Here is a 15,670-nt window from a genome sequence, read left to right as displayed (position 1 = left end):
AGCCCTTAAATGCTGGCTTAGCCGCGAAAAACCGCTGATACAATCTGGTTTACACTGCCATGCACAACTGGAGTTTGACAAGAATAATAACTTTCCCCTCCTGTTCCGATGTGTAATGGTGATTTTCCGAAAGGGGGTGAATGGTAGCTGGTTTAGGGGGGAAACCCTTGCATGCTTGTTTCTCCAATATGCCCACGAGATTAACTAAACATTCAAATGACATGCCGGCCCCACAACACCGTTATTAATGCAGACGTGGCGTGTTGCAAAACCCGCAGAGAGCAAAATGCCTTTGCTTTTGCTGGGATTCCAGCCGCCTGCCTTTGCCTCCTCCCTCTGCTTTCACTGCAAGGTTGGTAGTACTGCAACAGCAGAACATTTCCCATAGGTATGTGTTAATGAGCATCTTGAATCATGTTCATTATCTCAGCAATTTAGTTTTCAAAAGTCTCCTTACTACAGCCAAGACATCCCTGCCTAAATGTACTTCTGAAGCTCCTCTCGTCGGTTGTGATCTGTTTCAAAAGCAGAGATAGGAGACAGGGCGCAGCTGCCACGCCCCTCCCACTTATTCTCTGCACTTATTCTCTTTGTTAAGCACTGCTGCAAAATTCTCTAAACTGCTGATCTGCAAATGGAGGATTCTTCCTAGTCGTTTGAATTTGGCCCAGATGAACTACCTACCGGTAAACAAATACAAGACATCTATATGAAATTGCTCTATGATAAATATGCACAATAGGGACGCAGGTGGCACTGTGGGTTAAACCACAGAGCCTAGGACTTGCCAATCAGAAGACCGGCAGTTCGAATCCCCGCAATGGGGTGAGCTCCCATTGTTCGGACCCAGCTCCTGCCAACCTAGCAGTTTGAAAGCATGAAGTGCAAGTAGATAAATAGTTACCGCTCTGGCGGGAAGGTAAATGGTGTTTCCGTGCGCTGCTCTGGTTCGCCAGAAGTGGCTTAGTCATGCTGGCCACATGACCCGGAAGCTGTATGCTGGCTCCCTCAGCCAATAAAGCAAGATGAGCGCCGCAACCCCAGAGTCGGCCACAGCTGGACCTAATGGTCAGGGGTCCCTTTACCTTTACCTAAACATGCACAGCTCCTGTCTGGTATGCAGTGTTAGATCTTAGCGGTATTTGGGTTTTTCTATTTATTCGCCAGTGCCACCACAACTTTTAGGCCAGAGATTCTGGGCACCTCAGGTTAAGAAGGATATTGACAAGTGTGTGAAGAGGAGGGAAACCGATAAAATCAAGGGTCTGGAAACCAAGCCTTATGAGGAGAGGTTGAAGGAGCTGGGCATGTTTAGCCTGGAGAAGAGGAGACTGAGAGGTGATATGATAGCCATCTGGATATCTGGAAGACAGAGAAATCTTGTTTTCTGCTTCTCCTGAGGGTAGGTTCTGATCCGATGGATTCACATTACAAGACATGAGATTCCAACTAAACATCAGGAAGAACTTTCTGACATGAAGAGCAGAGACAGTGAAATGGACCACCTTGAAAGGTGGTGGGTGCTCCATCCTTGGAGGTTTTAATCTCCATGGTCATCTCTCTGGGATTCTGTAGCTGCGATTCCTGCATTACAGGGGGCTGGACTAGATGATGATGATGATAATAATGATAATGATAATAATAATAATAATAATAATAATAATAATAATAATAATAATAATAATATAATTCATTATTTATACCCTGCCCATCTGGCTGGGCCTCCCTAGCCACTCTGGGCGGCCTCCAACAAAATATTAAAATCAAACATTAAAAGCTTCCCTAAACAGGGCTGCCTTCAGATGATTTCTAAAAGTCTGGTAGTTGTTGTTCTCTTTGACATCTGGTGGGAGGGCGTTTCACAGGGCGGGCGCCACTACCAAAAAGGCCCTCTGCCTGGTTCCGTGTAACTTGGCTTCTCGCAGTGAGGGAACTGCCAGAAGGCCCTCAGTGCTGGACCTCAGTGTCCGGGCAGAACGATGGGGGTGGAGACGCTGCTTCAAATATACAGGACCAAGGCCGTTTAGGGCTTCAAAGGTCAGCACCAAAACTTTGAACTGTGCTCCGAAACGTACTGGGAGCCAATGTAGGTCTTTCAAGACCGATGACCCTTGGGGTCCCTTTCAACTCTACAATTCTGTGATGCGGAACCTCAGGCTGGGGGTTGAATATGGCCTTCCAGCCCTCTTTATATAACCGTGAGAAGTCTCTCCAGGCCATACCCATCACTGGCCATGCTTCACACCCTGTTTTTTTCTTGGATGGATTATGTCCTTGGAAAAGTTCACTTTTGTTACTTTGCACACTTTTGCCTCTGACTCTTCCTAACCCTGACATCTACTCCTTGGAAGGTTTTCAGAAAAGAATGCAGCCATCAACTGAAAATATTTATTGCCCCTGATGATTTAATCATGTAGTCCAATCTGACTGGCTATGCAAACTATGACACAGTCATGTGATTGTGATTCCTACACTGCAGGGGTTGGACTAGATTACCCTCAGAATCCATTCTAACCTTACAATGAGCACTTTTTTCAGCTGGAACTGAGTGCAACTCAGTTCCAGCGCCTTTCAGGTGGCCGTCATTGCCATTGTAAGAGAACAAGGGAAGAGTTCATGGTGAGTTGCAGTATTTCTTTTTCTAGAAAAATAGCACTGCCTACAATTCTATGATTCTGTTTTCACTATGGACTCTACAGCTGAGGACCATGCAATGAGGACACTTGTTTTCAAAAGGGGGGGGGAATGGCACTCAAGCAGATCACGGGAACTGTAAATAGGCAAGGAAAAATGAGCAGATGAGCAGTTTTTTTCCTTTGTTTAAGAACCTTTCATCCTCCAAAAAGTGGCAGCTTTCAGATCAAAAATAGCAAACTTCATGAACATTTGGAACAACTCTGGTGTTGCCCTTCTGGGGACCTGCAGCAACAGTGGTGATGTAAGAAACCATGTTACAGACTTGGAGCTTCTGACATTGTCTGAGTGGTATCAGACTGAGCAATTCTGCACCAGTTTGAGTGCCCTGAGGTGACATTTAAAGGTTGCCGAAGAATATTCAGCTGTTCTCTGAGTTATTCTAGTATTGAAGTAAATAAGATTTAAGTGTTTGGCTAAAATGGATCATATTTCAAGCAGAGGAGAACCCTTCATCCTGTAATGTGGAACAATGTTACAAATTACTGGAATGGTCAGAAAGACGGAAACGATTGCAAAATGGGGAGGGGAAAAAATAATTCAACATACTTGCTGACCTAGCAACCAAGAGTTAAGGAAATTAAAAAATCTTATTTAGACATGTCACAGCTTTTTCTTATCTATGGGCACCACTCCGTAGTGGATTTTCAGGCTAGCTAGAGATATGCAAGAGTAAAACGTCGCAAGAGACACAGCACGTAGATCAGCAAGAAACAGATTGGTAATTCATAACAGGGTTCAGGAAAGTGCGCAGTTAGGTGCAAACATTGAGCCTGCAACAGCTCTTGTGGATACTCTTAACTGAAGCCTGACAAATTTCAGAAAAGTAGCTGTGTTTGTTCATTTTGCTGTAAAAGACTAAATAAATGTTTGGACATTACTAACACTAGGGTGTGATGGCCCAAACTTCCCTTAGTCTTTTTCAGCAAAAGCAGAACTAATACAAAACCAAAGTTTAGTGTTGCATACTGTAATTCTTCTTCCATCCCTTGTTAAGCCTAACCTTGGTTTCTAGGTAAGGTGAGTGGAGTGAAACAACCCTGTGGTTTGGTTGAAAAGAGCAATGCCAGGAGATGACAAAGGGAGAAGCAAGTTTATGCATGCAACACTAAACTATGGTTTAGATCTAAAATTGCCAGGGTGCTTTAAAGAATATTGGCTCTCTCCCACAACAGCTCATGTCATAACATCCTTTTAAAAAACAGTCTTTAAAGGCGCTATAATGCTCTTTGTAGTTTTGGAGTTCGTGCGGGGTTTATCAATGCTTTATTAACAGAAAGCAAACGAACAACAGCAGCACCCATCCTCCCAAAACCTAACCTCAGCATCCTGCCATGACCCAAACTCAGAAAAAGTAGCAGGTGGGAGGAATGAGAAGCACAGTAAGAGAGAGAGAGAGTAAGAGAGAAGGAAATGCAAAAGTAGAAGAAAAAACAGGGATGAAGAGAAGGTGTGGTGAGCCAATTGAGATGCCTGGAAATACAAAACAAATGAACAAACATGCTCTGAGAGTTTTGGTCAGATCCCGCTGAAATTGGTGCTAGCCTCACAGTAATTAAAAGCTATATATGCTATTTCGCTGCAAGCCACAGAAGGTTCCCTGTCAAGGTTTTGAAATGTGTGGCGTTGATGATTTCCAGTGCTAGAGGGCAAAGTGTTTAGCTTTCAAAGCAGCTTGCAACACCTACTGTTTCTGACATATATCCCCATACAGAGATGATGTGTTCTTTCCAAATTAGGGGAAGAGATGAACATATGATGGCCGTATTGGTAACAAAGCTTGTTTGCTATTCTACTATCCAGGGATTCAGCTACATTAGTCAAAATGCAGTGTTATAAATGTGTTATAACACTGTGACACCGAATGGCGCTGTAGAGCTGAAATCGTAACTGGGTGATATTTTCAACTGTGAGCTTTATAACGGTTTTCTGCACAGCGTTTTCAGAGAGGTTTTTTTTATAGCTGTGTAGATTTAGCCTAAATTGTGTCATTATATAGTTTAGCCACTTGATGGCACTGGACTCAGTTGTATGCCAGGGGCGGAGGGGGGGCATGGAGAGTCAGGAGTTTTCTGTTGCCATTCTGTTCTTGTTGGAAGGAGACAATAAAGTTATTGTCTAGATTCCTGGCTAGTCATCTAAGCCTTCCAAAGCATTTGCAGAGTGGAATTCTGATAGGACAAGCCTATAACATATGACCTGAAGTTTCTCCAGGGTCAGTACATATCCAGCAGAAGACGCAGACCCTAGAGTTCTCTGTAATCTATCAGGTATAAGTACAGTGGTACCTCGGGTTACATACACTTTAGGTTACAGACTCTGCTAACCCAGAAATAGTGCTTCAGGTTAAGAACTTTGCTTCAGGATGAGAACAGAAATCGTGCTCCGGTGGGACGGCAAAAGCAGGAGGCCCCATTAGCTAAAGTGGTGCTTCAGGTTAAGAACAGTTTCAGGTTAAGAATAGACCTCTGGAACAAATTAAGTACTTAGCCCGAGGTACCACTGTATGGTCAAAATGCTGAGTGAGGCTGTCAAAATCCTTATTCTAGGTTCCCACTAGCACAACAAGGCCTCAAAAAACCCCAGTCTGCTCCAGGAGATCAGTCAGGCAAAGAAGCAGAAATGCTTGCACCCACTCCTTAGCGCTGTGTTGAATACAACCCATTAATTTCAATGGGTCTGCTCTGAGCATAATTTAGTCATATTAGTCATATACAAGCCAGTGCTACTGTTGCCCAAAAATTCCAGGTACTGTATAAAAAATTGAAGAACACGGGTTCTAGCTGCAGACATACCATGTAAGATACTGAGAGTGGCAGGTAAAAGTAAAGTAAAAGAAGAGAAGGTAAATCAAGGAGCCCAAGTGTTTTCTCCCAGGAGTGGAAAAGCCTTTTGGGGAGGCAATCTTAAGTGGGAATAAAATATCAAGAAGGGAAGGTTAAGACACCTCTCCTGCCTGTCAGTCATTCACTCTTTATTTCATCCTCTCTTGTTTATTTCATCCACTCTTTATTAAAGCCTTTTCTTTAACATTCTACCAGTGAGGAGATCCTTGGATCTGTCCATCACATGCAATTTGGCCTTCGTACTATAAATTCCAAGAACACTGCGATGTCATAAATTGCAGTCCTATTATGCAGCACAATGGTTATATATCACCACATTCCATTTTACACTTAGCAGAAACTTGGCTTGGGAGTGCACTGTCGTTGTTAGGAGAAATATTGCAACACAGACTAACATATTCTTCTAACTAATAGCTTTTTGGATTAATTGCCAAAGCCAAATCAATTGCAAGTGGGGTGAGAGAAAAAGGCTCTGCAGCAAACAAATGGCTGTCGCTGGAAAGTGGAGTTCTATCTCTTGCCTTCCTCCTCCTTGCCAATGACCAGTGATACAAAATCATGGCTCCAAGTCTCCCTGGCCATCTTCCATTGCACTAGGTGCTGGTTGCAGGGACAAGGAAATGTGGGAGTACATTAAGACATTACCAAGGAGGGAGAGAGACTGAGATTCAGGGGTGCTGTTTTTTGATGCAGCACCTGCACTTGTCATAATGACGTCAAAGGGTGTCACTATATTGCAATGGCAATTGCAACACACGACGCCCTTGCTATTTTGTCTACAATGCACAGAAGGGTAAACCCAAACTTACCAGATCGTCCGTCTCTTTGAAAGTCAACGTGGTACCATTCACCGTCATTCACCTTCTTTTGCAAAGCTTTTGTTTTAATCGTACCAGAACCCATGTCCAGCAGCAGGTAGAGGTGGCCATCAAGCATCTCAATGGCAAAGAAGTCAACTTTGACCATTTGTGGGTGTTTAGCATCTTTCTGATGCCGCGGTTTGCCGTGGCTAAAAAGTATCAGCCCATTCGGCTCGGTGGTGCGGAAATCAAACGATATCGAGCCCGTTTTCTTGGCGTTCCACTTTGGCAAAGAGATAAAAGATTCTGGTGTTTCAAAAGTGATTGGATCCAGGGTTGCCACATTTTCACATTTAAATGCTACCACACCGTGGATCTTCATCTTAGGATCTCCTTGTTTGGCAAGTCGAGACAGTTCCAGCCTTACATCGTTGTTTTTGTATACAACCTGCAAGCAAAGAATAGCAGTTACTGGAATGATTTTAACTGTACAAGCAAGAATGAATGTTAACTTCTGCAATTCCATTTTTGAAATTAATAAAAGCTGCACACATTTTACAAAACCTCATGTTATCAGGACCAGCCACACTCTTATGAAGATCCATGTTAAATATCCATGTTGCCCTCTTCCCACTCCTCAAGTTGTGTCCTGCATCCAGAAAGTCTGTATGCAGTTCAGACATTCTCGCTACAGTTTTGATGCTGCAGTTTGGTGTCAAACCTCAGCAAAGTTTCTTTGAGTCTTCCAATCCTTTGGCCATCATCCAACCATCCACTGAGGTATATTTCAGCTCCCACCTTCTTCCCTCCATCCTGCAATGATGGCAGTACAATAGTACCTCAGTTTTCGAATGCCTCCATAGTCGAACGTTTCAGAACTTGAACGCCAAAAACCCAGAAGTAAATGCCTCAGTTTTTGAACATGCCTTGGAAGTCAGACAGGTTTCGGAAATCGAATGGACTTCCAGAACGGATTATGTTCAAAAACCAAAGTACCACTGTATGTACTGGTTTCACTCCCTTATTCCCACCCCCCTATAAAAGGCTGCAATTTCTTATACAACAGCTATGTTGAGAGTATTTCACCCTCAACCAGTGGCGTAGCGTGGGTTGTCAGCACCCGGGGCAAGGCAAGTAATTTGTGCCCCCACCCGTGGATTTGCGCCCCCTAACCCGTGGATTTGCGCCCCCTAACCCTAACCCCCAGATGTTGCGCCCGGTGCGGCCGGCCCCCCTGCACGCTACGCTACGCCACTGCCCTCAACACCCCATAAGCACAGGAGCCCTTTGTGCATTTGTTGTTCTGTATACATAGGTTCTCTCTGCCTCATGCAATTGGTCCCAATAACTATCCAAAAGCCTTGGTAGCCGTTTTGAAGTATATAAAATGCTTGTGCATTGGTAGAACATCACCCTCAAAGAACCTTGATGTAGTAAGATCTCTTCCTACCCTGCCATTGCCCAGAGTTTGTGGGGACTGGGAGGGAAGCATACAGACAAGCAGAAGCAAATTAAGACAATCTCAATGGGATTTCAGAGGAAGACTGCATATCATTGGGTCATGAGCATTTTTCAAAATTGATTAAAAATATTGTAATGAGTTGTTTTACCTATGTTTTATCTTTGTTCTCTATAAGTTATGCTAATACCCTGAATGCCGTGGTAATAATTTATTCCAAATTATCGTGCATAACAAAAATAAATAGGCATTTTGGCAGCTTTTTTGGGGGGGAGACCCCAGAAGTAAAAAAGAATGGCTTTGTAATATAAAATCTGAGTAATCTGAATAAGTCCCCTGCACATTTAAGCTCACCTTTTGCTCAATACACATAATCCATACCTATGAGAAGCTTGAGCCCTTTTAAAACATGTATATATCGCCTTCCCAAATAAGAATTCTTTCAAAGCACCTTATATACTAAAGGCAGAGCATACCGACCACAGCAAAATAAAATAGTGCCTCCTGAAACTCCATTCAAATGGATAGTTTGATAAAATGAGGAATATAAAAACAGCAGCAAATCATTCCCTACAGAGCCGCTAGAAGCAGCTTTCTAAAAATACTGGCGTTATGGTGCACTTGTGGGTGACAACAGGCAAGGAGTTCCATGGATGTGGAGCCACCACAAAAAATAATGTCCTGCAATTCGCAGCACTATTGTAGGGCTGGTGAACATGCCATGTCCCTTCATATAGACTGCTGAAAAGCTGCCACTGTACTTCCCACCAAGACAAAATTCTCTACACGATCAAACCTATCCGTGTAACAAATTCTAGCCTGTAGACCTATAGCTAAAGGTAAAGGGACCCCTGACCATTAGGTCCAGTCATGATCAACTCTGGGGTTGCGGCGCTCATCTAGCTTTATTGGCCGAGGGAGCTGGTGTACAGCTTCTGGGCCATGTGGCCAGCATGACTAAGCTGCTTCTGGCGAACCCTTTAGCTAGAATGCAATAAAAGTGGCCTTGTTGTTCACCCACTTAATGGCAGACCAACTCTGTGTTACAAATACATCTGCGAATGTGACATGAAGGCTGGCAACCCTGCCATGTAGATGACAGCAATGCCTGGAGGCAGTCAGGTTGTGTATCCCCAACAGTGACCAGAGAAGGAATGGCTGCTGGGAGGAGTGCAGAGAGAAGAAACACCATGATGCATTTGCAGCAGCACAACTGGACTCTTCATCTGCCCCAGCTGCAATAAAACATGTCTCTTCTGCATTGGTCTGCACTGCCACAGCAAGCGCTGTAACTCTCCAACAGTTTGACTTTACCTGGAAAGGAGCACTCTTCCATCATTTCCTTGATACAGATGGAAGCCAACAACAACAATGACAAGTGTTAGCTCCAAAATTGTTCTTTTTAGCTAGTTCATCCATATAATCTTGCGGGGGGAGGGACAGAAATTGAGCTTATCACTCCAGAATTAAACTATGTGGTTTTAAACTTGCTTGCTTAGAAAATTTCTGCACGGGGCTTTCTTCTTTTGCTGATTTAACAAAGTATTAGATTTCTTGCTCCTCTAAACCCTTTATCGCTTTTTCAAGCCTTCCACTTGCCGATATGGAACACACCAAGGTCAGATTCTACATGTTAACCTCATTTTAAGCACCGCTTTGGCTCTGTGTCCTTGAAACTAGGACTTAATGGCAACCTTGTTAGCTATGAAGCAATGCCGTTGGGAAGCCAATAGGACTGATATCAAGCGAGAGCGAAGCCAGCCCAACAGAAGTGGAGAGAAATTAACAGGATGCAAATCAGTCTACTTAATTCTTTCCAACATCAAAGACCGACTGAAGATTATTTTGATAAAACTGAAAGGCAGTATTGGATAAAGATTTAATCAGCCAGCCTTACAAGTGTTCGTTCTCCAGTGCAGACATTCATTTTCCTACTGCATTTTTAAAAAGAAAACTGGTCACACTATACATACCTTAGGGCAAATTGCTTTGCAAAAGTGTGTATATAGGGAGAAATTGGTACTATGATGCTGGCCAATTTTCACAAGCCCCGCCCCCTGCAATAAACTAGAAAACTGATATGAATATGTCAGGAAAAGAACTTTAGATTGTAAAAATGGAAAAAAATTAGGGAAACTGAAATTGACAAGATTGGCCTATCTGTAAAAAGCGAAAGATTTATACGATCTGAAGAGAAACCAGAGTATTGGCCTATCTGTATACTTTACAACATTGTATTCCTTTCTTGCCAAGAATGGTAAAGGTAAAGGTAAAGGGACCCCTGACTGTTAGGTCCAGTCACGGACGACTGGCAGGTAATGCATCAAGAACAACAAACTAAACTTCCCAGTAGCACCTTAGAGACCAACTAAGTTTGAAGCTGTCTGCGGACAAACGCCGGTTCCCTCGGCCTATAGAGAGAGATGAGCGCCACAACCCCAGTTATCCACGACTGGATCTAACAATCAGGGGTACTTTTACCTTTAAGTTTGTTATTGAGCTTTCGTGTGCATGCACACTTCTTCAGATAGTTGGCCTCTAAAGGTGCTACAGGAAGGATTTTTTTTATTTTGTTTTGACTACAGCGGACCAACACGGCTACCTAAAAAGGTAAAAAAAGGTAAAGGGAACCCTGACCATTAGGTCCAGTCGTGACCGACTCTGGGGTTGTGGTGCTCATCTCGCTTTACTGGCCGAGGGAGCCGGCATACAGCTTCCGGGTCATGTGGCCAGCATGACTAAGCTGCTTCTGGAGAACCAGAGCAGCGCACGGAAATGCCATTTACCTCCCCGCCAGAGTAGTACCTATTTATCTACTTGCACTTTGACATGCTTTCAAACTGCTAGGTTGGCAGGAGCAGGGACTGGCCCCATCACGGGGATTCGAACCGCTGACCTTCTCATCAGCAAGTCCTTAGCTCTGTGGTTTTACCCACAGTGCCACCCACGTCCCTTGCCAAGAATGGTACACAGCTATAATTTTGGAGTTCTATCAGGTTATTGTCTGCTTCATCCCAGCCCCTGCTTCCCAGGAGCCCTCAGGTCAAGGGGTCTCTCAGTCAGGGGCGGACCTTGGTAATATGCCACCCTGTGAGAGGCCAACATTTGACACCCTCCTCACAGCCCTTGCAGTGTCAGCTTAAGCTGGGTAAACAAGGTAGGGCCCTAGAGCCTTCATGCGTCCTTCTCAATGCTCAGTAAGTGGTTGTCCAGCTTTGGGAAGGAAGCAGAAGGATTCTAGGACCCTGCCAGAACCTGCTGAGGTTTGTGAGAAACTGAGCTTTGAAGAGGACAGTTAGTGAGTTGGCAAGAAGCCAAGTTAAGCAAGAGTACCTGAGAAAGTCTGCTTGGAGATAGGGAAGCCTAGCAACAGGTGATGATAGGCTAAAAGTTTTCCCTTATAAGCAGCAGTTTGGTGTTGGAGTTCAGAGGTTGGTGTGTAGAGATTGAATTGAATCTGTGTATATAGTAACTTGTACAAAGCTGTGCTACACTCTGTATATAATAAAAGCAAATACAAATCAAGTTACTGTTCAGCGCGTTATGTTCCTGAGTCATCATCCTGGACTACACGGACTAAGCAGCCGGTAGCAGAGAGTTTTGGTTGAGATCCATCAACAGAGCCCTCATGCCCTCTTCCCAAAGCCAGGCAAGCGCCTACTGGGCTTTGAGAAGACGCCCTGCTCAGCTGCACATCTAGTGCCTCTGCACTGCTCACGCTGCCCTAAACCCACCTCTATCCCAAAAAGTTCCAAGCACCTCTTTTATCACTCTGTTTTGTTTTATACACACTGTGTCTCTTCCTGCCTTCTCTCATATGGGTCTTCTGAATCCCCCTGCTGCATGCTTTTCACTCTTCTCCCTCTTTCTGGCTTGCTAATAGGAGTGACAACTCTAGACCCTTCTGTTCTAGACTCTAGAACCCTTCTGTTCTGTTACTCTTCCTCCTTCCAATATGCTTGCCCTCACTCAGGCAGACAAAATTCATTGGGTAGCCCACCTCTTTTCTGCCACTCCATTTCCCCTCCTCATTCTCCTCCCTGCCTGGACCCAGAGAGCAAGCTCTCAGACTTTGCCTTTTATCTTCCGAAGGATGCTCTCAGCATCTTTATCGACTTTAGGCTCCCACTCCTCAGCTATGTGTCGGCTCAGCTGCTGAGTCAAGCGGGGAGTGCCAGCATCTGCTGGAATCCATTCACAGTTACATAGAATCAGAGAACTGTAGAGTTGATAGGAATTCCAAGGATCACATAGACCTGCAATGCAGGAATCACAATTAAAGAATCCCTGTCAGTCGCCCATCCAACTTCTGTTTAAAAGCCTCCAATTAAGGCAGGACGCAGGTGGTGCTGTGGGTTAAACCACAGAGCCTAGGACTTGTCGATCAGAAGGTCAGCGGTTCAAATCCCCGTGACGGGGTGAGCTCCTGTTGCTCGGTCCCTGCTCCTGCCAACCTAGCAGTTCAAAAGCACGTCAAAGTGCAAGTAGATAAATAGGTACCGCTCCAGTGGGAAGGTAAACAGCGTTTCCATGTGCTGCTCTGGCTTGCCAGAAGCGGCTTAGTCATGCTGGCCACATGACCCGGAAGCTGTATGCCGGCTCCCTCGGCCAATAAAGCGAGATGAGTGCCGCAACCCCAGAGCCGGCCACGACTGGACCTAATGGTCATGGGTCCCTTTACCTTTACCTTTAAGGCTAGTCAATCACCTTCTGAGTGAGGTAGTCTATTCCACTATTGAATAGCTCTTACTGTCAGAAAATTCTTCCTAACGTTCAGTAAGTGGGTACATATATACAGTGGACGCTCGGGTTGCCAACGTGATCCATGCGGGATGCACGTTCACAACCTGCAGAGTTCGCAACCCGCAGTGGCGCGTCTGCAACCCACAAAGCGTGATGTGAGGGAACTGCCATCAGCTCAGAGGCGAGAGATGGAAGGGCAGTTGTGTTATAGGAAGCCTCTGAAAACCTTGCGAAGCAGTTCCTCTTCTGGCGAGGAGGGAATCCCCACCTCCAGTGGAGAAGAAGTGCAAGAGCCAGAGGATGCTAGGGAGAGCCTTAACACTGAGCCTGAGCAAGCCGGAGAGGTGGGAAGCACGCCCTTGCCAGCACCCATTCTGCGCAGTAGTCTCTGGTGCAGGGAGGGGCGGAAAAGGCTGGGGGTGACACAACTTTTATGCTGGGGGAGGTACAAAAATCAACCACTCCCAGATTCTGCAAGCGAGTGAGCCAGACATGAGCTTATGACACTCTTCACTGTAAATAGTTTGCACCAAGAATAAAGCCTGTAAAAGACAGGTCAGAGTCCTGTCTGGTTACTCTCGAGCAACCACCACAGCTTTGACACGTGATTTAGCACTTCTGCATATGTGCGACCGCTGAAACCCGGAAGTAACCCGTTCTGGTACTTCCAGGTTTCAGCAGGTCCATAACCCAAAAAAACATAACCTGGAGTGTCTGTAACCCAAGGTATGACTGTACAAAGATGGGTGTCACAATTCTGTAGCAGTGGAGGAAAAGTGCAGAACATTGTATGGCCACTTCCTAAGACTTCAGTTTCTAGAAACATATGTGGAAACATATAAGACTGGGTAGTGGGAGTTTTAAACTATCATCCCTCCAGAGCTTTGTCAGAAACGACTTCTGCCAGGAACATCTGGGAAACAGACTGCCTACGTGCCCAGCTGAGAAGATGTTCTTCCCCAAAAGGAGAAAAACATTTGGGCCTAGTTGCTAAGCAGCACACTTCAAGGTGAGGAGAGAGAGATATCATCCCCTATGGTCACCATAGAGACTTTGAAGAACAGCCGTTAGAACACTCACGGCATCTATAATATCTGGACTTCTGGCATTTTACACCATCATCCCCCTAGAGACTCCACCACTCACCATTGCCTTAAAAAAAATCTCATTGCAGCTATTATGTATGTACCTCCATTGCTGGAGTCAGTATTCTTCTGAGTACCATTTACTGGGAACCACAAGTGTCCTGCTTGCAGGATTCCTATAGGCTGGCCACTGCGAGAACGAGGTTGGACCAGATAGGCTCTTGGCCTAATCCAGCAGGGCTGCTCTTACGTTCTTATAAGAGTGGCATAATAAGATTTCCAGTGTTTGGAAGGCAGTGCTTCAAAGTCCTTATACCTTCCCATGAGAAGCTAAACAGCAGAATATGGCTTTTAAAAAGCCCTGCAGAATCAATCATGTTCAATTAGAACAGCTATGATAAAGGTCAAGCACAATATGGATGTGAAATTCCAGGTCCACATTAAAATTATGCATTTCACAGCTCCACTAGAAAACACAGCCTGTACATTGCTAGTTCACAAAATGAAATTTCCTCTGTATGCAAGCATACAAATCACTTTGACACTAGCAAAAATGTAAACATGCTAAAGCTGCAATCCTATACCCACATTCCTGAGAGTAAGCCTCCATTGGTTAAGACACTCTAGTCTCTCAGCCTTGCCCTGTGCTAGCTTATCAAATTTATGAATGAAATACTTTTGTCTCTTCTTCCCACCCAGTCACATATTTTTTTTTCTAACAAGTGAGTGGAACTGGCAGGTAATGCCTCAAGAACAATAAGCTAAACTTCCCAGTATCACCTTAGAGACCAACTAAGTTTGAAGCTGTCTGCGGACAAATGCCAGCTCCCTCGGCCTATAGAGCAAGAAGAGTGCTACAACCCCAGAGTTGTCCACAACCAGACCAAACAGTCAGGGGTACCTTTACCTTTAAGTTTGTTATTGGTATGAGCTTTCGTGTGCATGCACACTTCTTCACATAGTTGGTCTGTAAGGTGCTACTGGAAGGAATTTTTTTAAATTTTGTTTCGACTACGGCAAACCAACACGGCTACCTACCTGTAACTAAAACTAAACTTTGTTTTATTCACATGTTTTTCTCTTACGCTGGTACGCAACCATAATAAATTTTGGTGATGATGAAACAAACTAAGCCTTAATAGAATTATAACAGAACGAGAGACTTCCGGGGTGGCGCCATCGGCAATGGCGGACTCCCTCTGAACCGGAGGGACCAGCTCCGCGTGAAACGGGTCCTTTCCGCTGCGGCGAAGCGGGGACCCTTTCAGAAATCACAGGCGGATGAAGCCTGTGACCGTGGGACTCGGCGGGCACCCTTAGCGCCCCCCAACCCGCAAAGGAACCCACTAACGGGCTCCGAAGCGAAGAGGGGGAAGTGGCGCGGTGCTGTGAGTCAATTGCTTTTTCCGTGGAGCGAAGCCGCATAGCCGTTGCCGGAGAGCGCTGCCTTTTTCCTGGGACAATTTGGCATCTAAAATAATCACCCGTGAGTACTTAAACATTGAACAATTGGACTTCAAATAAGAACTGGCGATTAGAAAGGAATTGGACCTAAAATTCACCTTAATTTAGTACTGAAATGGGAAGGTCTAAACAGGAAGTCAGCCTTCCGTTTCCTTGTAGTTAGAAGAAAGCAAAGATAACGTACACTACAGCTTAGAAAATCACTTTCAAAGGATCGGTTTTCACCATTTAAAATCGTTGAACCCCCCTTCAGTAGCAGGAGAAGAAGGGGGATCTTTCTTGGACTGTTTAAACCTGCAGGAGTGAGTTTAAAGTAAAGTAACTTTCCACCGTCCTGACCCTGGAGCGGGGTGTCAGAATTGACGTTTTGAAGCTCATTGACCAGAGACAAAGGTTTTTGACAGATAGTTAAAAGAAGAGTAACATTGTGATTCCATTGTTTCCTTTTGCATCTTAAAGGAACAAATATTGACAAAATATCTTTTAAAATAAACTTTGTTGCTATTGTCCTTAAAAGAAAGAACAACCAGAAGTTTTCCCCTAGAGGGGGACCGTGAAACTGTAACCAATTCTAGGGAG

At 44.7% G+C, this 15,670-nt stretch overlaps 1 protein-coding gene across 30 annotated transcripts in view; it reads right to left on the bottom strand.

Annotated features, from left to right (window-relative positions):
* The window catches only part of NRXN1 (neurexin 1), a 1,008,670-nt gene that overhangs the window by 545,042 nt on the left and 447,958 nt on the right, over positions 1 to 15,670 (bottom strand). For all 30 annotated transcript variants that reach the window (XM_082217236.1, XM_082217247.1, XM_082217269.1 and 27 more), the window contains one exon: positions 6,350 to 6,788. In XM_082217236.1, the coding sequence (XP_082073362.1) occupies positions 6,350 to 6,788 (439 nt within the window). The remainder of the gene's footprint in view (positions 1 to 6,349; positions 6,789 to 15,670) is intronic.

This window comes from Podarcis vaucheri (assembly GCF_965113315.1).
Source record: "Podarcis vaucheri genome assembly, chromosome: 3".
Lineage (NCBI taxonomy): Eukaryota > Metazoa > Chordata > Lepidosauria > Squamata > Lacertidae > Podarcis > Podarcis vaucheri.
This window is presented reverse-complemented; position numbering and strand designations above follow the sequence as displayed.